At 41.6% G+C, this 27,309-nt stretch overlaps 1 protein-coding gene across 1 annotated transcript in view; it reads right to left on the bottom strand.

The window, feature by feature from the left end:
• gbe1b (glucan (1,4-alpha-), branching enzyme 1b) overlaps positions 1-27,309 on the bottom strand; it is a 128,310-nt gene that overhangs the window by 57,853 nt on the left and 43,148 nt on the right. The window contains exons 8-11 of the mRNA XM_072691768.1: positions 19,274-19,389; positions 18,675-18,802; positions 15,108-15,206; positions 4,344-4,454 (exon numbers count right to left, since the gene is read on the bottom strand). Coding sequence (XP_072547869.1) covers positions 4,344-4,454; positions 15,108-15,206; positions 18,675-18,802; positions 19,274-19,389 — 454 coding nt within the window. The remainder of the gene's footprint in view (positions 1-4,343; positions 4,455-15,107; positions 15,207-18,674; positions 18,803-19,273; positions 19,390-27,309) is intronic.

Here is a 27,309-nt window from a genome sequence, read left to right as displayed (position 1 = left end):
GATTTCACTCAATTTGTCTCATGCAATCCATTCTGCTGCTGGAACGTAAATTGGGACAAAGGCACCCTAGAATGGTAAACTGTGTTTATTTTGACAGAGTTAAATAATAGAGTTCAGCACATGGAACTGACGTGCCATAAACCTCAAAAGCCTTTCAGGGTTAAATGCAACCACTACTTTGGGAGAATGAGGCTAAACAGGCTACAGCTGACCAGGTGAGGCACCACCTTGAGAACAGCTGACCAGAGGTAGCGTCTCTGTACATCAGCCAAATTGGGGCTGCGAAAGGGACTGCAAGGAGGGCCACATGCAACGACCAGGAAAGAGTAAGTGAAACAAGTGTGTGCTAACCATAAAAGCTAACCCTAGATGATCCAGAGGGGACAGCATCAGTATCTGATAAGAATAGAATTACAGTTATAGTTGTTATAGGTCTAAAAACAACACTAGATTAGGCTTATGTGGACTGCCATAGTGACAAACCTGCCAAAGCAAAGCTCACTTCACACCATAAAAGAAAATGCAGCATGTTATATTTTAAGGCAAAATAACAGGGTGGTAAAACCACATCTGAGCATTGTTTGCCCCCCCCCAAACAAACTTAACATACTCAGTAAATGCACAGTAGTTCACCTTTAAAATCTCAAGCATTTGGTTACTCTGCAGTGCTCGGACAACTCTGATATGTCTGCTAGAGCAGTAGCGAGTACGAAACCACTGATAATAAGCAGTTTAACCATGACTGTGTGAAATACAGTTTTACTGCTGCAGTTACTTTTTACAGTAATTTTCTAAACCTCGACAAAGAGCTGCAGTGAAAACATACAAGCTGTCTGTAACGTAACCAAGGTGTGTGGACAAAACTGGTACGAACATTGTGCCACGAAAGCCATAAGGCTATCACCTTTATCAACAGCTGATCACCATCATCAGCTTCAGGCTATAGATAAACTCTTATCTCTCTTATCCTACAGTTACTGCATTACTGCACCATTATTAATTTCATGTGCACGCTGCTGTGGTTACAGAATATTAACATCTGTATATATATACACACATCTGTATAGTGTTTCATGCTGCTATGCTGTGAATAACACTGTAAAGCACACTGTATAGAAATGTCCTCGTAAAGTCTATGTATACTGTATATACTATTGTTCTCTGTATATTGTGTATTGTCTGTAAATTGAATGTAGAGAATCTGCTTATTGTTAATACTAGAGAGACCCTAACAGCCGGAAACAAATTACTTGTATGTGTGAACATACTTGGCCAATCAATCGGATTCTGACTGAGCATGGCCACACATCTGCAGCGACTTCACTCTGATGTGAGAGTGGAGAGCAGAGTTATATTAGTGTGAGGCATGGGAGTCTCAAATGGACACGAGCCGAGTGTAAACAAAGAGGAAGCTTGAAGGAAGTCATCCTCAAAACTGACTCTATCTAACTTTTAAATGTGTTACAGAGTGTGGGGGGGGGGGAATTCAATAAATAAAAAGCATGCGAGAGAGACTGTTACATCACAGACAGTGTCAAAATAAAAGTCAGTAACACAAGAATACTTTCAAACATAAAAGTACTCATTTAAATTTTTGCTGATCTAAAAAATGACCTGATCCATGAATAAAAAGAAACTGTGATCCAATTCGAACAGTGAATCAGCTGAAAAGTTACACCATTAATATCTGTGTGAGGACTAAATATTTAAATAACTTGAATGATTCATCAAAAATAGAAACTGTGCTTAATATGGACTTTTCGGGATATTTTCTAAGTTAGATGCATACAAGTCAGTAGAATAAAAATACTGCAGTCCACTGTTAAAAAATAAACGCACTGTGACTGTTTTTTGAGTGATTGCATAGAAGAACCGCTTTTGGTTCAATCAAGAACCATGTTTGTAATATATGTGTGAGCAGGGGCACCATATGGGGGGAAATTAGGATGATTAAGGGCCTGTGAATGACATGGTCTCTAAAAATGTTTTAATGGAATATTCTGGCAAAGTTGTTGAGTTGTGGGGCCAAAATCCATAGCAGTGCCCCTGGGTGAGAGTGTAAAAAGTCTTTGAATTAGTAAAGAAAAATTTTACCAAGAGATGGTTCCTGAGACCTTGAGAAGGTTCACACTCACATATCTGTATTACAAACACAGTACCAAAAGAGGTTCTTCCATGGCATCACTCAAAGAACCATTAATAGCACATTATACTGTAAGAATAAAGAATGTTTTGGGGGAAAAAAATAAAAAATAAACAAAAAATAAATCAAATGGTATGAGCAGGTGCCAAGAGGCGTCCGGAAACGATGGGACCTAGAGTCGGGTGGAAGTGACAGAGATTACAGAATGCTTTGTGAGTAACAGAATGACTACCACTCCACTCCACTCTCAGAATGCAACACATTGGGATAAGCAGTTTTTACACCTAAAAATGAGATTGGACCTAATAAATCCATTTGAGCAAAACATGTCATAACTCACTCCCAAAGGCAAAGCAAGAGAGGAGTGTATGTGAACAGCGACGTGTGTCGCTGCACTGGCTGCTTGTTGAGTAAATTAAGGGTGTTACAGCTCCAGGAACTGATCATTAGCACTTTCCAGCAAAGAGTACAGCTGACACCTGTGTGTACACCACCAGGACGTACTGCCAGTTGCTCACACACAGTCATGTTCATTTGCAAATTCACAGGTTCTACAAACGCGTTGCTTACATGTTCCTAAACATGAGTAGTTAATAAAGATGTTGCTACAGCTACATTTGTAATGGACTTTTTGCCATGTTGTGACTATAAAAGCAACAGGCAATTAAAAAAACAAAAACAAAAAAATAAATAAAAATATTACACATTTGGCTTTGTTTCATTTGATCCTAACTCTGCACCAGTGCAATAGCACAGGCTCACTGGACCCCACACCAGTGAGAACCCCTAATTTAAAACAGAAGTGCATCCTAAGCCTGGATACGGTCTTCTTAAAGGACTTTTGGATTGAATGAAGGTTCCAAGAAGAACTGTCCTATTCCCACTGTTTGGCAGCCCCTGGTATGCTCTAATGAAAATGGAAACAAGCATCCTCTGAAACGATGCAACAGACAAATCCCCTAAAGAATATCTGAATAGATGGTTGTTCAAAGAGCGTTTTAGAAATGAGATTCGTGAAGAACCATTTCAAAGTTTAAATATCCTGGAAATATCCAGGATAAAATCCACTGAGGAACTTTTATTTTTAAGAGTGTGTAGCAATATAGAAGACAATAAAGCTTGGAAAATGGAGCCTAAACTGGTTTAAAAAAAAAAAAAAAGATATTATCTGAATAGATGTTTATATTGTATCAGAATCTCATGATGAATGGACCAATGGAAATGACGCCGAATTATTTTTATACTGATCGTTTTTGAAAGTTTTGCCTTATGACATTTTGAACTTCTTCTTTTTATATATACTAATAAAATAACTTGATAAAGGTCAATGTAAAAGATTTCAGTCCATGTGATTTTAGAGCATTTCCATTGATTCATCATTGTGGCACAATATAAGGAACCATATATATGTATGTATATATAAAATATATAAAATAATTTATATAATTATATATAAAATGACATTTACCTCCAACACCTGTCTCTTAATCTAACTTATCATTCACTTAACATTCAGGCCACTAACTGGTCTTCCGCCCCATGTTATGATAGGAGACCTCTGATCTCCTGATTCTAGATGTACCTTTGTATTCAAACAATACACATTTTAGTCTATATATGCATGTTGCCACCAAACTCATTCTGTGGTCACTGAACAAAACATCCTGAATCCAGAGTGAGTCTTATTTTGTTGACACATAACAAAAGCAAACAACAGTTGAAAAATGAAAAGTTGTATGAAATTTGAGTTTTGGCTCAGGCTCACTGAAGTGACGCATGTTGAGAAGCAGCATCATTATATAAACAGAGTGAAAAGCATGCAGTGAAAAGTGCTTTCAGAGCATTGTGTGGTGTATGACTGCTCCACACACCATACAGTCACTTTCCCATGGTGACCGCTCTGTGGGCTATATGTGAGAAATTCTTTCCTGTAAACTGAGCAACCTGTTCTGCTGTTTACCTTAGGACCTCACAGCCCCATGGTGATGACGATGATGAAGTAAAAGAAAGTAAGAGAGTTGTTTTAGCTGGTGGGGCTGGAAAGTGCACAAACAAGGTGGATGTGTTCATTTCTAATTTCCCCCTCTCCCCCAGAGTCCCTCAACCTGTGGTGACACCAATTTCCATCCTAAATGATGCATTGATTACATTTGCTCCTCTCTGCCCTGTGTGTAGAATGGGGAGTTTGTGGTGGCAGTACCTGGTCATGGCTCTCTGCATACGCAATGCAGTTCTCCCCGTAGCGCCTGTTGGTAAGCGTGTACACGATATTTCCGATGTCCCAGTTCTCATCTGTAAATTCCTTCAGGATCTGAGGAGAAAACACACACAAGAATAAAAATGCGTTGTTGGAAGAGAAAAAAAAGAAATAATAATAAAAAAAAGAACAAAAAACAAGAAACGGGAAAGGAAAAAAGGCATAAAAAGAAAGACAGAAAGCCATGAAAGAAAGAGAAAAAAAAGAAAGAAAGAGGAATAAAAGCTCAGAAAGGAATAAAAATAATTGAAAGAGAGAAAAGGAAAAAGAAAGAGAGAAATTGAGAAAATTAGAGAGAAAAAAGGAGAAAAAGAAAAAAGAGAGAGAAAGAAAACAAGAGAGACAGAAAAAGTAAAAGAAAATAAAGAAAAAAGTGTGTTGGAGTCTGGATAGCGTGTTCAGTTCCGCATTGCTTCATGAATGTGTGTTTATCCTCTCTCTCCATTATTTCAGTCTGTTCAGTTCAGATCTACACATACACACACACAGAGCTGAATCTTTGGTTTCTGTAGAGCATGCTTTCATCTCTCACTGCCGGCCTGCAGAACAGTCCTGAGGTGATAATGCAGCTCAAGGTCATGAATTCAGTGAAGAAGAGCTGAAGAAAAGGAAAAAAACCTTTCCTGCAAATGAATTAGCACTTGCTTATTTTACTAGACAGCAGACTCCGACACCTACCTCCACACAGCTGTCTAGAACAGCTGAAAGGAAGAATGCTCGATTCAAAAATGACCCAGACACGATTCACCTCTGTACTGGAACATGTCTGTCCCTTCTGGATGGGTTTCATTTCAATAGCATGACATTTACTATGAACAAACAATACAACCACCCAGGTGTGACGGAGAATACCCCACGCAGATACTGGATGGCAGCACAGTCAGTCATTTTCCACGCACACCTGGTGCCTTGATTCCTCAGATCTGAGCAGCTGCTACTGCTGAACTTATATTTCCATCTCCTGTGTCTAATTCCAACAGTTAGCACAGTATTTATTTCCCCCAGAAAGCATTTTTAAAAACCTTAGACTGTTATTGGGAGTTATCCTTAAAAATGAAGTTGAATATATGGCAGAGTTAAAACATTACTTAATGGACAAACTGGGAATGAGTTTGTCCAGGGGATAAATCCAGGGCTTTAGTCTGCTTTGCTTTAGCACTGTAAGCTCAATGAAGGCTGTCTGAGATACACCTGGTCTGGGAGAAGAGGGTAGGTCTACCAAATGAGTAGGATAATCGGGCTCCGCCTCTGTTGTCTACTACACAGATTTCTTTAGAATGGAAGGTGGAACCATGACACCCATGTTTCATTTTTTCTTTTTCTTTTTTTTTTAACAATCTTCAACTAAGGAGATCAGACCATGGAATTGTGGGCTTCACATGTGTCTTGCTGTTATTTTCCAAAGTCAGTTACATTTTGAAGATGAACACAGTGTTAGGTTTAGTCTTGCCCAGACTATAAAAATATAGGAGGCTCGCCCAGGTAGGAATCTGTAAAAAGTGCTGCATTATGAGGAGGTTCCTCAAAGAACCAGCTCTATCTTCACTGCACAAGTACAAGCAAAGGGTACATAATTTCATACTCCCAAAATCAGTAAGGGTAATCACTTTTTCTCTAGAGGCCTTGCTCACACCTCTCAGTCCCTCAACCCTTCAGCCTGGGCTCCATCACCCAGTCTGGAGGGGGAGGCTTAGGGAGGGGGAGGGAGGGTAATGGTGTGGTGACTGACAGCAGCCCAGTGGCCCATCAGGCTGAAGGCGCCCGTGTGTTCAACGTGACTAGGAAGGACAGTTGAGTGACACTCAGGGAAACCTTTTTATTACCCCACAGCTGCATGATCGATGGGCGAGAGATGGAGAAACAGATAGCAAAAAGAACTGAAAATAGACACAACAAAGAGCCCAGCTAAGGTCATCTTTCTGCACCTTCAAGCGTGTGTGTGATGGTCCCTCAGGATGTGTTCAGAGGGACACAGAGCTCTGCATGTGCTGAGTGGTTATTTTTACCCGCATGAATTGTTTAATAAGAGGGTCATGCAGACACTGGATGGATTTACAGGGAAAGTTTTCAGCTAAATAGAGAGGAACATTTTTTTTCTATATGTAAGAGTAAGTTAAAGTAACTATCAGATTTGTCAGACGATTTGCCCGACACAAAATGTAGTCGGCTGTCCAACTGGAGCTACATAGACAATACAACCATCACGGACTGGATGGGAGCTTATAGCCACCCATTAGCACTATGCAGGCTGCACTTTGCTGAAGCTTACCACTTTTAAGAACTCACACTGTTTGACATTGAAATTTTACCTTAAAACAGCTTCAAAAGTCAGGCAGGTCCAAGTAAGTTTTATCTACCTGTGATGGTCCATGTTCCTGTTCTACAGTTCTGCAGAATTTAAGGTGGAATGATATTATGGGGATTACAGGCATTATAGGGATGAGCTGTATGTTTTGGAAGACAGCTTTAAAATCAGACAGGCCATTTAAGGTGGAACCAAAAATTACTGCTTTGTAGAGATTCGCTGCATGTTGTGCGACGACTGGCATTTTTACCTAAAATTACAGCTTCAAACTACAAACTTTGTAAAGGCTCATTTAAAGATGTTACCACCACTGCCCACATACTTCTGTGCGTCCTTTACAGCGGCATAGATGTTACGCAGTACGTCCACTAGAGGGCAATTTTTGACAACAACAAACATGGTAACAGAGAAGGAGGAGGAAGTGAGAGCATATATATTACACACAAACTGACAAAATCTGTGTAAAAAAGCTCTACCGAGTTTCTTTTCTGCCAGAGATTCTTCTTCGACGTGTCCACATGGCAGTGGTCGTGTTTCGACTGAACTATTGGCTACACTGCCCCCATGATTTTCACTGGTACTGCTCCATTCCATCTGTACCCATTAGCTTGTGTTATGTATTTAACGATAAGCAAAAATGACCTTAACACTGCGTAACATGAGTGATATTTGTGTAAAAACCAGTAATATCACTCTACTGCTTTACCCTAACTTCATTTGTCTTTCATTTTGTTCAGAAATGCTGTGTAAAGCCTGTTCTTTAGTGGTGGCTCAAAGCACAAATTACACCTCCTGGCTGTAGGGGGAGCCCAGGAGCAAGACGGCAATACCCATTCCGGCATTACACTGCTTTCAGTACAACTTTAGAAAACATATCTGAGGAGATTAGAGATCCACTTGCAAAAGGAAGGTGGAAATACATAGAGTTATTGACTCTTTCGCAAGGAAGTTCTGGCTACCTGTAATGCACCATTTAATGCACCATTTAAGGTACATGTAAAAATTCTTGCATTTTAGGGATGTGCAGTATGTTGTGAGAAGAAAAGTGATGCTGATTGCTGCATCACTTTGAAGGCTAAACGCTCTGACTCCAAGGGTGGGAATATACTTGTGAAAGAGTTGGTAGATCCCAATCAGATTTAAGTGCTGTTTATCCATTATCATTTCCAGAGAGGAGAAATGTCAAGCTCCACTTCAGATCTGAACTAATCCACAGGTGTTTCTATCCATTCTTCCACTGGGTGAAGACGACTAAATACTGTGGGTCTGGAAGGATGCAGAGTTGATGGAGAAGCTCTAAAGCCAACAGACACAAAAGAAGAACAGAGATGGGAACACGGCTTATAACTGATTTAACAAGTCTAGTTGAGCAAGAGGGAACCCCCCCACTTTGTCCCATATATACTTATTTCCATCTCTCTTTTGAATCTGCAGTGACCTGTACCTGCACCCGCACCTGGCCTAAAAATATTGCTCCCATCCATAGCTCTCTCAGCTCTTAGTAAAAACACACAGCATGAACTGCACATCCCCTCACTCCTCTTTCAACCATTAACTACAGGATGAACCTTTATCCCACTACAACTCTGCTAGCCTAGGGCTGTGCTACAATAAAAAAAAATACAGAGTGGTTCAGATTCTCAGCATCTGCACAAGCCCACTGAGGAGCCGATCAAGTTTTTGTTGAAGAAGTAGGACTAAGAGCTAAGAGTGAGGGAGTGAGAGAGGCAGCTTACTGGTCATTTACTGCTGTACCCAATCACTGCTCTCCACATTTTCCACAAATTAGCATACTATGGTTCTCATGGCATGGGCAAAATGTAATCCACTAAAGAGTACTCAACACTAACAATGCCTCATTTTTTTTGTATTATTATTTATTATTATTTATTGTATTATTTCTGAATGTTTGATAATGTAAAGAAAGGAAGAAATCCCAGGCATTTCTGGCAGCTACCATGCTAAGGTACAGTTAGCTTAGTAACTAAAGTACAGGAGCTTGCATGATCACCACCTCACCTTATCCCAAACTCATCCCAGAAATACTGGATGAAGCACCATCGGTCCAGAGATGATCACTCCACTGCTCCACAGCTCAGTGCTGGGGGGCTTTATACCCCTCAAACCCACACCTGGCATTAGGCATGATGCCAAGTCCTTTTCTGTTGGCAGTACTTATCTACCCAGGCTAGACAAGCTGCGTGTGTGAGCACATCTGTACATCAGTGTCAGAAATGGGTGCAACTTAAAGTAGCTGAATGCATTTTTTTATAAGGGGTGTCCACAAACATTTAGACATCTAGTGTAGTGCATCTAATAGTAAAGTAGCTTCAATTTTATATTTTTGTTACTGAAAAAGAGTAAAATTCATCCTCATAAACCTGAAGCTTTGTGTGGAGGGCATGTGTCCCTTGCACCGCCGGTTGCAAAACACTAGAAAAAAGCGGTCCTCCATCGTTCCTTTCATACATATCAACTCTAAAAAGCAACCTAATCAGGCCATAATCGATGAGATGGTCTTCAGACCACAATCAAAAGGTAATTTGTATATTTAGACGGGCGACAGAACAAAGTGACGCCCTTTCACTGCTTCTTGTCCTTGGCGGTACACCTCACTCCAGTCCCTCGCTCTAATTGTTTCCATTACATTTCAATCTGCTGGAGCTGCGGGGAAGGGCGCTTGGTAAATTAGAGGGCCTTTGTTACATTATCCATTAGAAGCGACAGCATTTTGGAGTCGTAATCAGATACAATCAGGCCAAACTTGTGCGCCATGCCTTATCTGCTTCTCCTATTAGGACATCTTCATTTCTCGCAGGCTGCGAGATGAGCAAGCATGGCCTTGACAGGGACAGAAGACTGATTAATCAAGCAGGTTAGGGGACAGTGGAGGCTGATGCAGCGTGTGTGTGTGCATGTTAGGGTTGTCCCTAGGCAATCCAGTGGATTGGGGCCGTTTCAGGGGTATTTTAATGGATAGGGCATTTTAAGCCCAATCCAGTTTCGGATCCCTGTGTAACAGAACTGTTTAGAGTCTGCAATGTGGAACTAATACAAATGGGGGAACATGAAAAGTACCGAAATCTCAGTGGTCACAGGATGCCGGCCACAGGACCCTGTTGTCAGTGTCCAGTGTGACCACGAGCTTCCGTCTCCAACTTCACATCTACAAGGTGGACCAACTACGTAGGGGTGTCTAATAGAGCGCACTGTGAGCGGACACCAGGGCAATACTCCGCCACCACCATGTCAGGGTCAGTGCAGTGCAGCAGGACTGCAGAGAATGAACCACCACTCAAGTAATACCTGCTCTGTGGTGGTCCTGTGGGGTCCAGACCACTAAAGAGCATGGTGGATGAACATTTTTACGTCCATTGAAAGTTACAAAGCTTCAGAAATGAGGTTCTTGCACAACATACATTTAATTATTTACATTGAAGGCATTAAGTAAATGGTCTTTTTTAGTGACTTTGGTGCCAGGATAATAAAAAAAGCCTGGACGGTTGTCTTCCGTGGATCTTAAGGGATGGCGGATCAAGCCAAGCTGTACCTAAAGCTTGAAGGGCTCAATTTTTTGTAGTGATTGGCTTTTGACCATTGCCATCAAGTACGGAGGGGCTGGTCCATTTTTGGCTTTGTAGGCCAGAGTCAGGGTTTTGAATCTGATGCAGGCAGCAGCTACAGGAAGCCAGTGAAGAGAACGCAGCAGTGGAGTGACATGGCTGAACTTAGAGGGAGACCAGCCAGAAGAGAGTTGCAGTAATCAAGTCTTGAATTGACAAGAGACTGAACGAGCACCTGGACGGAACGAGATCCTCTCTAGACAGGAAGGGTCAAAAAAGGAGAAATCTGCACGAGTCTGATTTGCAACGTGACTTGAGAACGATAACTGATCATCCATGACTACACCAAGACTCCGTACTTCTGTAGATGGAGTGACCAGTGAGTTCTCAAAGGAGATGGCAAGATCATAGCTGACTTACACTGTGCCATAACGTTTGTAATTGGTACGTAGATATCAGCCTTCATTACTCAGAATTGGATACTGTCCCTTCCTGACGTGCAGAAGACAAACTGCATCAACAAATACTGCATACAAAACCACACCTCTCCAGTTTTAGTGCCATACACTTCTAAACAGAACGACAACCAAAACTGTTTAACACACAGTTGTGTGCATCAGAAACTCTGAGATTTACTTCCCTTGCTCACTTCAGCCAAGTCTAGAGAGAGTTTATGATGTGTGAGTTTACTGGGCTTCTACAACAGCACAGGGCAGAAAACCTTCTCAAGCAATGTCAAAACATATCATACACATACTACCTCACAAGAGAATAGCCAGTCACACACACACACACACACACACACACACACACACACACACACACACACACACACACACACACACACACACACACACACACACAAAAAACTGTGGGTATCGGAGTGCACCAGCCCTCAAAGTCTCTCAGTCTCTTTGGTACCGCAACACGGAATGAAATCGATAGCAGTGTCGGATGAAAAGGCCTAAATAAATATTGCATGCTGGGCAACGTTGTACGAAAAAGCAAATGTAGAAAAAAGGGGAAAAAATGGGGGCCAGCAGCCCAAAAGCTATTCCCTGGAGTGATCCGGAGTCAGTCAAGTGGATGCGTCTGTGCATTGAGAGAGCAGCGAGGAGCCGGGCTAGCGGAGCACAGCCGAGGAAGAGGTCATCCGGGATCAAAGTGAACCGTGCTGCTCCGTGGAAGTCCAGGGAAGGAGAGAGAGAGAGAGAGAAAAAAAAAGCCTTGTACTTCTGGTAGCCTTGGTTAGTAATGCATGCCTTTCCTCCGCCGAGACCCTGCGCTCAGCACTTAGAGAAACAGCTAGAGCCTCGGCCACAGGAATTACCCCAGCTACTGCATTCAGGACACCAGTATACTTAACATTCAGGCTTCAGGAAGACCAACAGAGAGAAAGTAGAATGAAACTATAGATGGAAGTAAAAAGCAGGACGTGTAAGTGCAACTGATCATATGCTATAAAAAGGGCATCCAAAATAAGTCTTGGAGTAAGAGAATTTATGGTGAAATGCTTCAATATCAGGACGTGATTTGAAGAGGCTGCATGACTCGGAGCTCTCAGAACTTCAGATGGAGCTCTGGACGGTTACTGCTTTATGCTAGATGGCTGTACATCTCTCTTCCCTGACATACAGAGAGAGGACTGAGGAGGTAGAGGTGTGTGAACACACCTAGTCCGATTACAAGGAGGAGATGCGTTGGGCAAGGTCCTCCTCTTAAACTATAAAAAACTTTGTAAAATACTACAATAATAGTTGAACAGAAGGAATAGTGGTGAAGAAGAGAGAAACAGAAAAGTGAACACTACTATAAAATAATGCAATTATGCAATTTCAATTATGTCGTAAACAGAATACATACAACTCCAGCTAAATCTGACTATACAAAGCACCAGCAATGATAACGCAACAAAAACAGCAACTACTACAATTATTATTCAAAGGTTCTCAAAACGCTTACTTACTGGTGTGTGTACCCTACATGTCAAGGTACACTTACCAATATACTGAACATTCCTCTGAAAGACTGAATATGTGCTGCTCTCTCATAAGGCTAAGACTTTACTTTCACAGAACTACAAGGATTTAAAATAAGGCTTTCATATTTTAGCAGCAATCTTGATATAGCAATAGCTGATAAGCAATACATCACGGTCATACAAAACAAACCTCTTAATTTTTTTTTATTTTACTTGAGAAAACCAACTGCACATATTAACACTTCATGACAAACAAAGCACCAAAAATGGTCTAAAATTTCAACAGCAGCAACCACCAAAACAGCAGCATTAACAGCAGCCGATGGAGCTTTCTGTCCCTACTCTGCACTCTTCACTTTGTCTGTATTTGTGCTCGTTCTCTGAAAGCTCATGGATACGAAGGGGAACGGAGGAGTACCACTGGAAATTGTGAGGGACAGTGTAGCAAATACTTTGAGTGAAACATGACCACTGCTATATGGACTAGACAAAGAAGAAACTCTGACAGAAAATAAAGGTATGGCGAAACATTTTGAAGACAGGCTATGCAAAATTTAAAAATCTATGATGTTACGTTGCCGGGACAGAGGGACAAACCATCAATAAACAGCACCAGCAACAAATACAGCAACAACAGCACAAGCAACATCAGTATTAGCAGCAGCAACAGCAGCAGCAAGGCAAATAACTTAATCCCACTCTCCTTGAGTTAACTTGTTTGACAATCACTGCTATGAGCCATGCATGAAACTTTCTCACAGTTCTGCTTAATAACCACCTCCATAAAACATAAAGCTGTGGAAAGCAGAAATGTTGGAAAAGAGATGAGGAAGAGATTAGAGAAGGTAAGTGATGAAGGTTTGTACGCTATTTGGTTGGTTTCTTCAGCTTTCAGAAACGTTGAAACCTCAGCAAATCCGCCAAGAAAGAGAACTGGCACAGCACTAGTGTTGCCTTAGAGGGTTGAGCAAATAGCAGACTTGGAAATTCCATGACATTCACCAACTTCCAATCAGATAACAAGGACACTGCAAAACTACTGCTCTAAATGATAGGGCGAAAGTCTGCATGCCCTTGATGTACAGTAGCACAATGGAGGCCCGCCATTTCATGCCAAGAGCACAAAACTCTTTTAAGGTTTTCATTTGGACGGCGCAGATTTTTCTAATTACCCGTCTCCACAAAGGCTCCTTTCAGCGTAGGAGAAAAGAAATGCCAAAAACGTGACATGGCGGTTAATTGAGTGGTTTCTGAGTTATTTAAGTAACCACGATCGAATTCTCTTCTTCAGAAAAGGGAGAAGGGGGCGTCCAAGAAATTTCCTATCGGTGTCAGCCACCAACACTCCGATAAATGGTAATTCGTACTTAACTAAATTCAAGGAATTGTCACAGACACTGACGGATATAAACGATAATGCAGACACAGTTGGAAAAAAATATCTGCACTTTAATTGAGAACTGAGCAAGGTTATAAAAAAAAAAAAAAAAAAAAAAGTGTTCATGCAATTGGCTGTATCAGACTAACTGTGCAGAAACTAACGCACTCTGATCAAGAGTAAAATATTCAGAGATAAAAACAAAAACAATATAAAAAAAAACATGCAAACAAATGCAAATGTATGTCAGTGGTCAGGCAGGCTGTCCTGAATATGCATGAAAAGAAAGTGCCTAAAACTAAATCAATTCACTGAAGACAAAGTAATTAAACAGAGATAAAAATAAATAAATAAATACATGACACACATTTAATGATTCGCATCAAAAAATAAATAAAGGAATGACTAAATAAGAGAAACTCACTGAGCCTAGTATTGAAACCTATCCAAAAATAAAACAGATGTCTCGTTTGTCCCCCTGAGAGAGAGGGAGGGGGAGCAGAGCCATAGTTTGCTTCTGAATCGCAACCAGGACAAACATTTGATAAATGAGACACTTAGCATGACAAGACTTGAACAACCCAGAGCTGACGGTGCTATCCTGAGGGACCTTGCCAAAACGGGTGCACAGCGAGAGCCACCTGCAATGCTGTCAATTACTCCGCCATGGAATGTAGTCTGATTGGAGGTTTCTGGAAACGCTTACTGGGTGTGTATGCCCTACATGGCATGGCACACTTACCAATACACTGAAAAATCCTCAGAAAGACTGAATGTCTGCTGCTCTATGATCATAATGCTAAGACTTTATGTTCCCAACACTGAAATGATTCTCAGTAATGCATTAATGCAAACGTTGTAGCAGTAATGTTGCAATAGCTGATGAGCAGTACCTCACCATCATGCAAAACCTCTTCATTTCATTTCTGAAAATGAAGAAAAAATAATTACAATTCATGTTACGGGTTTAAAAACCATGCTAGGCTAGGTTTGGGTATGCTATGCAGCTAGAGTGGGCCGTCACAGTGACATTAACCTGCCAAGAAAAGCTAATCATACAAAGAAAAATCAGTGTGTTTCATTCTGAGAATAAAAAAAAACAGTGCTGTAACAGGGTTGTAAAACTGCACGTGAGCATTTTCACCCCAAAAAAACTCCCATAATTACTATTTATACACTATAAACAACCTAAAGTACTCAATAAATTCATTAATTAATTGCACCTCTAAACCCTTGAATTATTATTGTTTTGTTAATAATCTTAAGATTTATTTCAGTAACTGCTATTATTTTGGTAACCACAGTAAAGGATTCTGAAACCAATGTGTAGTGAAAGAGAGTAGCGTCACAGGTCTCACATAAAGTTCAAGGGATTAAATTAAAAGTATCGCAACCTGGAGAACAAATCACGAGCCAGTGCAGTGCAAAACAAGGGAGAGGCATATTCAACATTTACTGCCTAAAAAGAGAGAACGCTCACCTGGATCCATTTGTCAGGAATGGCCATGGCCAGTCTATAGTCAAAGCCGCAGCCTCCCTCCTTTATGGGTCGACATAGCGTGGGCATACCAGACACATCCTGGGTGAAAAAAAAAAAAAAAAAAAAAAAAAAAAACATTAAAAAAATAAACATAATTTTAAATCAGAATTAGTCCTTTCAGCTCTTTGATAGGTTTTGTGAAAGAAGGCCAAGAGGGACTTTGATAACTTTTGCAATTATGCTGAAAAACTGTTTTGACTTATCTTACCTTTATTTAACTACACTTGCTGATTCATCAGTCCAACATTTCCCAAAGTATCAAAAGCCTGTGTTTATCTACTTTTGATTAGGTATTAGTTGCATTTTTCACTATTTAATGGGAGCTGAGGAAGCACCTTTTTCCTTTTTCCAGTTTTAGAAGACTTGAATCCAATTCGGTGCAGTTCATAAACAAGTGCAAGATTTTATCTAGAGAAGGCACTGTCCACTAATTACAAAAACACAGAGAACATTGAGTCAAATGAGTAAGTGCTTTCATTAATCATGGCTTTAGACAGTAAGACAGTGGCACTGAGTGCTAATTTAATGTGCTGTGCTCCTTTGACTCTGGAGGTTAATTTCTTCTTTGTGGAGGTAAAAGAAACTAGCTCTGTTGACAAGACTAGGGTTAGTGAACCGAGAACACAACTATTGTTGGAACTTGGGATGATGGTAGAATTTTTTATGTGGAGTAATGAGGAGAAAGAAACAGCACCTCAGCACATTACTGCACTTTGCTACTGAGTTATGAGGTATGAGAATATCAAACTTTACTGAGATAAAACATGGGAGAGGGGTCTTACAGTAGTACGATTGACGAAATAACATCTTAAGAGATTCCCCCAGAAATCTCCATAGACCCCTAGAACGAACCTTTAAAACATGCTAATCTAAACATCCCCTCGTTTTGAATAGCAACAGGTCAATGCTTAGAAACATGATTGGGTACCTCTGGCAGTTCAGTTTATTAAGAAATCCAAGATATCATTGCAGTCACTTTTTAATATAATGTGAATCTGACAGTTATTTTCACATCATCTGTTGCTGCACAATGTATTGGTCTCCATTTACTTCAATTATGAATGGCATAAAGCCACTACAGGACCACCATAGAGCACCATACAATATTTTGGTGACATCAGCATGGTCGTAGTATCTTGTCTCTACACTGATTTTTTTTCAACTTCCTTTGTCAAATTTTCCTCTTTCTCTTCCAATTTTGGTACTGCCCAACCCATTAGCACCATCAAAGCTCCAGCCACTAGAAGAGTAAAAACATAGCACGTCTCAGATACATGCAAAGCCAGCCATGGCCTCTTTTTGAACTGCCGCAGATATGGCAGGAAAGCGTTGAGTGCCCAGCTCCACCGCACCAGCTAAAAGACGCCAGTGCCGGCCAACATCGCTTAAGAGTGATGAGGGGAGAGAGAGCGCCAACCGAACCGGACCCAACCGCAGAGAGCATGGGCAGTTCTGCTCTCTCAAACTCCGGCTACTGATGGTAGAGCATGTTCAAGTGAAGAACCTTTACAGGGCTTAAAGATCCTTGTCAATTTACAGGTTCTTCACACTCATTTAATCGCTATTAGAAAAATGTTTTATTGATCTTCTATGGTATTGCTCCTTTGCTTTTTTTGAAGGAGTGTCATGTTAGGTGTTCATCATGGCGGTGTTTTTTTTTTTTTTATATATATATATATATATACAGTCATGCCCGAAAGTATTCATACCCCTGGCAAAGTTTGACTTAAATTTACTTTTATTTAACCAGAAGTTATATTTTTGCCTTGAAACGACACAGGCATCTCCCAGGAGATAACACGATGATGTACAAGAGGCATCATTGTGGGGAAAAGGTATTTCTTAGCTTTTATACACATTTGAACAAAAAGTGGCATGTCCAAAATTATTCATACCCTTTGAAAACTGTCACAGTATATGGGAAAATCCAAAGTTCTATACCATTCCAAATAGTCCAAGCTGTTTTAAAGCATCCTAATTACCCTGATTCATTGGGAACAGCTGTTTTAATCAACTCAACAGGAGAAAAACAGCAGCTCTCTGCAGTTGGTTTGTGGACAGTCATGGCTAAGACAAAGGAGCTCACTAAGGACCTGCGGCTGTGCATTGTGGCCGCTCACAAGTCAGGAAAGGGCTATAAAGCCATATCAAAATGTTTTCAAGTTCCAGTGGCTACAGTGCAAAGTATTATTAAAAAATACAAGAAGTTCCGCACTGTGGAAAATCTCAGAAGATGTGGTCGGAAGCCAAAAGTGACACCTGTGCTGGCCAGGAGAATAGTGAGAGAGGTGAAGAAAAATCCAAGGATGACCACCAAGGCCATCCTGGTGAATCTGGACTCTGCTGGTGGCGACATCTCAAGGCAGACAGTTCAACGGACACTGCACACTGCTGGGTTCCACGGACGCAGGCCAAGGAGGACACCACTTCTCCAGAAAAGGCACACAAAAGCCTGCTTGACCTTTGCAAATGCTCATCTGGACAAAGAAGAAGACTTCTGGTGTTCTGTTTTATGGTCAGATGAAACAAAAATTTAATTGTTTGGCCACAATGATGTGTGCACCATTTGGCGTAAAAAAGGAGAAGCCTTCAACCCTAAGAACACCATCCCCACTGTCAAACATGGTGGTGGGAACCTAATGTTTTGGGGGTGTTTTTCAGCCAATGGGCCAGGGAACTTGATCGCAGTAAATGGCACCATGAAAAAAGAGCAATACATCAAGATTCTCAACAACAACATCAGGCAGTCTGCAGAGAAACTTGGCCTTGGGAACCGGTGGACATTTCAGCACGACAACGACCCAAAACACACAGCCAAAGTGGTGAAGAAATGGTTAGCAGACAAAAACATTAATGTTTTGCAGTGGCCCAGCCAGAGTCCTGACTTGAATCCAATTGAGAATCTGTGGAGGGAGCTAAAGATCAGGGTGATGGCAAGGAGACCCTCGAACCTCAAAGAGTTGGAGCTCATCACTAAAGATGAATGGGCAAAAATACCAGTGGAGACATGCAAAAAGCTGGTCAGCAATTACAGGAAGCGTTTGATTGCTGTAATAGCCAATAAAGGTTTTTCTATTAATTATTGAGAAGGGTATGAATAATTTTGGACATGCCACTTTTTGTTCAAATGTGTATAAAAGCTGAGAAATATTTTTTCCCACAATGATGCCTCTTGTACATCATCGTGTTATCTCCTGGGAGATGCCTGTGTCATTTCCAGGCAAAAATATAATTTCTGGTTAAATAAAAGTAAATTTAAGTCAAACTTTGACAGGGGTATGAATACTTTCGGGCATGACTGTATATATATATCTTAAGGCCATTGCTGAGTTGCAAAGTGGTCCCCTGGTCAGAAAGTGACCACTGATGAATAGTAAAAGATGCATTTTCTAACAAAACACCTACATCTACTAAGTGAACAAACAAAGCAGCTGTATTTTCTAATGTAAGTGTAGATAATTAGGCTGTCTAGCCATTAAACAACAACAACAACAACAACAACCTTACCTCTGCTATAGTGATGCAGTCCTCATACAATGTGTGAAGAATGTGGTTGGCTAGCATGAGGTAGACCAATGAATCCTCATCAACCTGAAGACCAAAATACTCTGAGTAGTCACCTGAAAATCCTGCACCTGAACATAGCACAAGAGCAAGATGAGATTCAGCACAAAGCACTAATTGTATTTAGAGGCAATAATATGAAATTACATATTTTAAAATGTCTACAGACTCATGAAATCATTATTTCTCTTTTCCCCACTCTATGACTTTCCCAACTGTACAACATGTTTTGCAGTTCTGCTGCAAGTTCCTTTAACTACAAATCTAAAAAAAAAAAAAAAAAAAAAAAAAAAAGTCCAAAAAGCCTATACTGAACAAGCTCTCTAATTAATTTCTTGCTTGAAAGCACTTTGTGTGAAGAGCTTTTTTCCCTTCTCTTACCTCTTATATGAACTTTATATAAAAATGTGTGTGATTGGAACAGATTAGCTGGAGAACCAACAATGGCAGTCTGCTGCTATTTATATGTTCTATTACACTTTAAGCAATGAAATATTCCGACTTCAAACCTTCATAGTTTTCATACAGTACCATGGACATACCGATGCCGTGATGATGGTAGAGCATGGACGTGATCCCATCGAACCTGAAGCCGTCAAAGCGGTACTCCTCCAACCACCAACGCAGGTTCGACAACAGAAAACGCAGCACTTCCCAGCTATAAAGGAGAGAGGGCACACATACATACACACTCAGTCGTTCTGTTTACAGGATTATGGTTTGGGAAAAGTGGACTTTGAAAACTCTTGAATATTTGGAAAACTCTTGAAACGTCAGCCAGTGCTTACAAGGTCATGGATTTGTATACGCAACTGCTGAAATGGCTCTCAAAGTGCTCGACAGTGTAAGTCACACAACATTTCCCACTTGAGACCCTGCTGAAAGGGTAGATTACCACGGTCAGAGAGCGCCCACTTTTTCGGGTGGTGACAGCCGAGACACTGTGGTTCCAGATTTCCTGGCACCATGGCAGTGGAATCGATAGCACTGACATCATCAAATGTGTATACTGTATATGAGTGAGTGTGGTCACAGTGGGTACCAGGAAGAGGAGTTCAAATAAGGCTTGATAAATTTAAATGAAGATGTAAGAATCATCTTTCATTTCCACATCGACTGTATAAAACATGGACATTGCAAAAGTGAAGCAACCACTGGTGTAGTGCCTCTGGACCCCCCCCCCCCCAAACAAATCCTTTTTTAAAATGCGACTTTGCTATATCACTGCTATAAATGAAGTGATTGACCGCCTGGGCTGAAAGAGACCTTCTGCAGGACCTGCATCTCTTTTCGGTTCATTATGTGGAACAGCGGAGTTGTAGTGGAACTTAAATGAACTGCAGGTTTACTGTTGAAACATTATGCTTATTGGGACAAACTGGGTATCCAGGAGGAAAACCCACTCTGCTTATGTGTGTAAACTTAATTTTGGCTTAATTTCTATTGAATGCATTTGAATAGAAACACTGTGTCCATTTTTTCTACAGTCATTGGAACCAACAGAACAGCTACTGCAGGTCACTAAACTGTTAAACAATGGTTATGGGGAGAGTGCGTCAGTGGCGTATGGGGCTGTGTATCCTCAAACCAGTCATTGTGCTTATGCTAACCCCTGTCCACTGTTGAAAGCACCTACCATGGATGTGTGTGCATCTGAACTGGACCTTGGAGATATGGAAGAAGGTCTAGTAGGACTAGTAGGAACAGTGGAAGGCATTAGCTCCACCTCATAACTTACAGGACTTACTAACAGGGTGCCTTCAGAGATATTTTGCTAACACATGGAAGACAAACAGCATTTTAAATCAGGTGGTCAAAACGCTTTTAGCTTATTGGTACTGAGAAAAGCATATGATGATAATAATAATAATAATAATAATAATATTCTACAAAGGCTATTTCAGGTTCTTCATTAATTGCTTATTTTTCTGTGATACTTCAAGCACACTGTTACTTGTGCACAGTGTGCTTACAAACCCTTAACAGTGGAAGAATTCAAAAGATCTACACTGGTCCCTGCGAGTGCCTCAGTCCAAACAGTCCAAATGCAAAAGTGAATACTAATTCAAGCTAGCTATATCAGACTTTTATCAAGCACCTCACTCAGCTCCCCAGGACACAAGGCTATGAGCATAAATTAAGCACTGAGGTGGAAAAATATAGCAGCGGAAAAAAAAAGGAAAAGAAAACCCTCATCTCTAAAGTAGCTCCATATCCTGGGGTGTTTGGATGGTATCTGAAGGCACTTGTGACTAGCCACTTTGAGTTGAGAATCCTCTACACCTTCGCTCTCCAGGAGTAATAGCCATGTTGCCATAGAAACTTAGTTAAAATGCAAGTGCCGGGGTCCTCTAGCATTATGCGTAATGCACACAAAACAAGGTAAAGTATCTCAATCATACAAGGATGGCAAATTAACAGGCCCTTTATGCTGCAGCAAGCTTAATGTATTGCACTTGTAATCGGTGACTGTTTTGTCTCAAAATGCTCTCATGGGTCGTTCATTTTGCAGTCTGACAGTTATGGTCTCAGTTTCGCACACGGGCCTTGATTTAGCACGAAAAATACCTCTAATCCCACTTCTCCAATAGTAAATTCAAAGAAAATATGAGTGCATGGATGAATTTTCTATGACCCTCCCCTCCCTCTCCTCAAAAAAAAAAAAAAATAACAACGTCAAGAGGGCCACAGACAAGAAAATGAGAAAATATGGAAATGAAGTGTCTTTTCGGTGATCTGACACTTACACCGGAATTTGAGGCTATTCAGCATAACTCATGGACCCCCCTGTCCCACATGTGGGTCTGCAGAACCGTTGGCAGATGTCTGATAACATTAATACAAAATCTGGTGCCACAACCTTCATTTCGAGTCATGTGATGCATCAACCCAACATATTCCGTTTCCTGCTGAGGTAGGCAACTACATTCATGTATGCTAAATCGAATATATGGATACAAGCCTCCACTGGGAAGGCACAAATCCCCTCCCCTCACGTTTCTCTCTGAACTGTTGTGCTTCTCACAATTGGTTCTGCTCTGGGAGTAGAACGGGGCCGGGACAGATTGCGGTTTTCTCAGCTGTGGTGAAACCGCTGATGTAGATATCCCTGGTGCACTTTCCGTAAATGAAGGTGTGAACAGCGAGTTAGCATTCCCCAGGCGCGGGGCCTGAAGTGGCCCGATAAGCGTGTGGCTCAAGCGGTCACTGGCCTGTGTGTGATGAATAGATTAGCCTCCGCCTGACACTGTGCGCACGGCGCCACAAAGAGCCGGCGCATGCTGCGCCCTACTGGGAATGAGTTAATGGCCACCCTGAGCAGCAGAGCCACCACAAAACCGTACCGGTGCGTTACAGCCTAAAGCGCCGCTATTAATCAATACAGTCAATTACTGCCCAGAGCAAGCGGCCCGCTTACGGACTAAGACAACCAGGCGCTTGTGAAGCTTTAAATGGAGGACTTGGCCTTACGTCGGGGAAAGAGGGAGTTGAGGTGATGGTTTGTGAAATTATGTGTAACTGACACTGATCGGGTGATAAAGTGATGAATGAGCCGAGGTTATGCTCTGAAGATGAACAACTTCAGGGAAATATGGAAGGTTGATAAAATCCTCTTTTTAATCATTTCTAAATCTGTCTTTTGCCCCCCAACACAACCTTTTCTCAACGCTGTGGATTCCCAACTGAGTACAAAGGTACAGCTGTAGGGTCTGAATAAGGACCCACATTTTCACTCTAGTCACTAGATAATGTATATATTAGCATTATACTAGCATAGATTCATTCAGAACAGTGACTAGGGATGTAATTCATAGTGGTGGACTGATATGGGTTTTTCAATGGCAGATTAAATGGCAATTTCAATATTAAGAGAGCAGGGCGTACCATTGCCGATAAACAATAGGTCGATAAATAAAGGTCAGTATTTGGGTTGAAGATTATTGTTATTAATACAAAGTCATGCATTTCATTATTCCATGCACAATCTAATACCCACTGTTATCTTAGCCAGTAAAGTTTTGTTTATTATTGTTAATATTATTAATTAAATAGGTATGTGACATGCGAGGTACAAAAGCTACCAATTAACTAGAAGTGACCGTGATAGAGCGGAGCGTGTCCAGCAAATCTAGTCCCATCACTCATTGAACACTGTGCCAAGTTAGCTTGGTGTATTGAAGCCCAGACACATAAGCTACCAGAGTACAGGCGCTGCATGTTAGCCAGAAGCCCATAAAGCTGTTGACACTAATGCAAGCCAACTTGAAGTGACACCATCTCTAACTACAGCACATACTTACAGCAGACTGTTAACTTGAGAAGGATCGTTTTTGAGTCCTGCAAGTTAGTTAGCTAGCTAGTGTAGTTGGTGGAAGGCTTGCTACGGTTACAATTCCCACCTAATGTTATACGCATTTTCTCACTAAAAGGCCAGCATTACATCCAGTATTTCCCTCTGTTGTACAGCACCAACTAACGCCAGCTCATAGAATAAGGAAACTGACAAGAGGGAGTTCATTCCATAGCAGAAATTTTTCACATATGTCTACATTAACATTTCTCTCAACATAATCACTGACCCGATTGAATGCAGTGACCATATTTCGATTTAAAAAAAAAGAGGACACTGGAGAAACGGGTATCCACCATTGTAACTTAAACATCGTAACAGTAAAGTAGGTCTGAGTCGAGGGGACTTGAACACCTATAAAACCATGCAGCTATGTGTTCTCCAATATGAGTCTCAAACCTCCAAGACTGTGTTTGGAGCTTTTTTTTCATATTTCCTACAGTTGTAAGGGCATCCATTACACTTGTTGTGACAAGTGCTTTGGCTAGCATGCTGACCAGAAGCAAAATGCCCTTTACAAGACTCATATATCACCTAAAAGACCTTTTGGCAAATTCAATTATTTTGCTTTTGGGTCTGCTGGTGTGCAGACACTTCAGACGGTCATCACTGCTTCCACAGATAAAAACCATGTTAATGAGCTTAGATTTGTCCCTTTCTTCAGTTTAATGCCAGATGAAACTTCAATACTCTGATACGGTTTAAATACACATTCAATTCTTATTACATCACTTCTCATAACAGACACGTGGGCACAGACCCCAGAGGGGCAATAGAGGGCATGCATGGGACGTCACAGGTGGCGGGAGTCACTGCAGCCTTTCCACAGAGTGGCAGTGTTTGAAAGAGCTGTTGTGTGAATGACAACACTGTACAAACAGATTCGGCAGGAAAATCAAAGCTGTCCTTTTACAGAGTGCTGAAAGCTAAAGAGAAGAGAAACGAAAGGATTGCTGCAATTTGCAGAAATGCTTGCAATCCAGACCCGAAAAGTCACGCTTTGAAAACAGGTGGGGAAAACCAGGCCCACTATAGCTGCAAATTTGGCATCACGCCAAGTTCAAGTACGCAAGAAAGCTAGCAGTCCTGGGAGTACCAGTCTACTAAATTGCCTGAAAACAGTGGAAAACACTCCTAAGGCCAGTCACTCTGCTCTCAGATATGAGGTTTTATCCTCTAAGCGGGCATGATTTGAGCCTCAGTTAGCTGGACGTTCCTGGCTACACATCAATGTCCAGGGAGCATTGATTCTTTGGTAATGTGGATGGATCGCTGTCAGGTCCAACTGCCTTTAACTTGAGCAGATAATCGCTGGTTTCATTCCCAGTTTGGGCGCTTTCCCTAATAAACGCAGCCGTGCTGCAGAATGCTTTCCACTCAGTCCGACTAAAGGGGGCGTGTTCCAACGGGAATGTGACGTAACTGCACACCCTCTATTCAAGGGTGATGATAGCAGGGGAAAGGTTCCTAGGAGCAAGCAGAATAAACACACGAAGATGCTAATTTTATGGATCACCACCATCGAAGAATCACTTTTGCTTCCCTAAGAAACCTTAGAATTACTTTAATATGCTCCTTAATAGCACTAAAAGAAACCTTTTATAAAGTGTGAATTGATGTTGAAATTTCTGCAGTATTTCAGTATTTAATCCCATCTTTCACCACCTTTCCCCCTATGGAACAAGAGCCCAGGCTTGATTAAACAGAATATAAAGAAGTATAAATCACGGCTGTGTCCCCTCACACCCCACAGGTACCAAAACCTGTTCTACAGTGAGAACATCCCTAAACCCAAACCCCTAACAGGTGAAATGTAACACAGGCTGCTCCCTCATTAACAGAGGCCCAGCAGGAACTCATTTGCATCCCTCGTCCCTGAAGTGGCGACTCCAACCCCGGCTAACCCCGACTGAGCCAGAGTGAGAAATGATTGAAATCCCTGAATCCTCGCCATTACAGTCAACCTGCAGATAAGTACAAATAAATTTACCACCTTGACAGGTCATTTCACAAGAGGCGTAACAGCGAAGCGACGGCACCTGACAGGCTGAGGGATGGTGGGCCGCTGGGCCTTGCGGGGAAACGATGACTGAGGCACCTCATTTCACGCGTCTCTCTCACGCCGCCCTCCTGTAGCACGGGCAAAAAGCGCTTCCTCGCTCATTCAATAAGAGACAGGCGTGGCGGATTAATGTTTATTGGTTAAGAGATGAATCGCGCTCAGATGAAACGATGTGACATGTGCCATCCTGGTGTCATCTCCATGTCATAAAGGGCTTCCTGGATGCAGTGCTAAAACTGCCAGAATTAGGCTGCTTCTATTGACACCCAGCTGCGTCTCCTGCCGATTTGAGACATTCGTCTCAATAGAAAGTTTATTAAGTCACACTGAGAGGCGTTGGGGGAATAGGCAATGCGTGTTAAGATAATGAATGTTCCTGGAAAAAAAGGGGCATTTCGTCAAATGGAAAGGGCTGCTTGGGTGCGCTGCCGTACGTGCATGCTACGCGGAAATTACCGACACTTGGCATCGGGAATCATTCACTCAACATCTCAACATAATCCAGTATTACTTGCTAGGCATATCAAGCATGTCTTGCGTGGCCATTAAAACACCACCTTCTCCTGCTTTCCTTGGAAGAAGAAGGGGGGGGGGTAAATAAAACATAATGCACAATTCGAAAAAGCCTCCGTTTAAATGAATAAGTAAGTAAATAAATAAGTAAATAAAAATCATCCAGTCCAGGTCCAGGTCCTATTTGAAGTGGAGGCACATTTAAATGATGATTGATGAAAAATAGATGCAAATCAACCAATAGAGCAGAGATGAGTGGAGGGGAAAAGTCCTATGAAGTCACACATCTGAAGTGCTCCACGTTTGGCACAGAGCGCAGGATGCCGCCGCGGCCAAGAGGGCCTGCGCCTGCCCTTCAGCAGCCGGGAGGAGCCTGCCGGACTCATTTACTCGCCTTCACAAGGTGTCCTTGCGGCGCTTTGAAAAAGCCTATTAAGTGAAAGGCCCAGGAAGGCACGTAGCGACCGAGCGGACGCCCTGGGCTAGTTAGCTCCAACACTACAAGGACAGAATGCTCAAGCGCTCATCCGGGCACATTTCCATACAAATGCCGGAGAAGGGGGCAGCCATTCAAGGGCTCTCCTGGTTGTCGCTGCTCTGCGTTCAAATGTTACTGATTTTAAATGCACATCATTGCCTTCATATCAAAACGATGTACCTCCAGCTGCCCTGCTTTACACTGTGTGAATATTCCATGAATTAATAAATGAACCAATAAACGGTTTTAAAAAAAAGGGCTTGGAATAAAGTCGTGAGACCACTTCCTCCTTCTCCTAAAAAGGCCAACATTGCATATGATTGTTTAGGGTTTTGTTGGCAGCAACAACAATGCTAACCCTCAGCCTGAGAAAAGGGCGATTTTCTTCACACCTGTCTCCAAAATGCATGGCTTTACATTAATCTCCTGAATCTCCAAAATCTCCTGAAATCCGTTTCTAAAACGTATCAAAGCTACATGGCGAAGTCATAGATAAGGCGGTTAAAAGAACCATCAAATCCAAATCAGTACAATAGAGTAAGGGTTTTGCTTGCGCTGAGCACACCTACCGTGTTTGTGTATTTGTTATTCAGCAGAGAGTTGCCTACTCCAAGGGCTTTGTTTGTTTATGTGGAATTTGTGGAGGCAACATGGAGCTTTCAAAGGGCTGAATGAGTTTTTGGTCTGTGGGGACACAGCATCTTTTCACACACATCTAACTCTGACCCATTTGAATATAAATATGGTGTAGATGTGGCTTTAAAACATTACAGAGCTCAGCAAGAGTTTTCATACACTGTAAGCCTCTAAATGAGACCACAGCAGCTGATCTAATGATAAAGGTACAGCACCAGTCCAAAGTTTAGACACACTTGATTAAAGGTTCAAGCACATACTGCTAAAATCCTATTGGGAGTTTCTGTTTTCCCTTTCCCTTTTCTCAAATTAAAGAAATTACCCAGAACGAAATGTAGGTAGGTAGACATGAAACCTGGTCAATAGGTAGTAATGCCTCCTGCTACTCATGCACACTGGTCTCAAGGGGGCGCGACAGCACAGTCAAATGTATTGTGGCCCCATGCCTCCCGAAGGTCGTACATCAAATCCTTTTTCCCCCCAGCTTCATCTACCAAAAATATTTAACTAATTTATTATTTTCTTTTTTGCCAATTTG

This window comes from Salminus brasiliensis, chromosome 11, assembly GCF_030463535.1.
Source record: "Salminus brasiliensis chromosome 11, fSalBra1.hap2, whole genome shotgun sequence".
Classification (NCBI taxonomy): Eukaryota; Metazoa; Chordata; class Actinopteri; order Characiformes; family Bryconidae; genus Salminus; species Salminus brasiliensis.
This window is presented reverse-complemented; position numbering and strand designations above follow the sequence as displayed.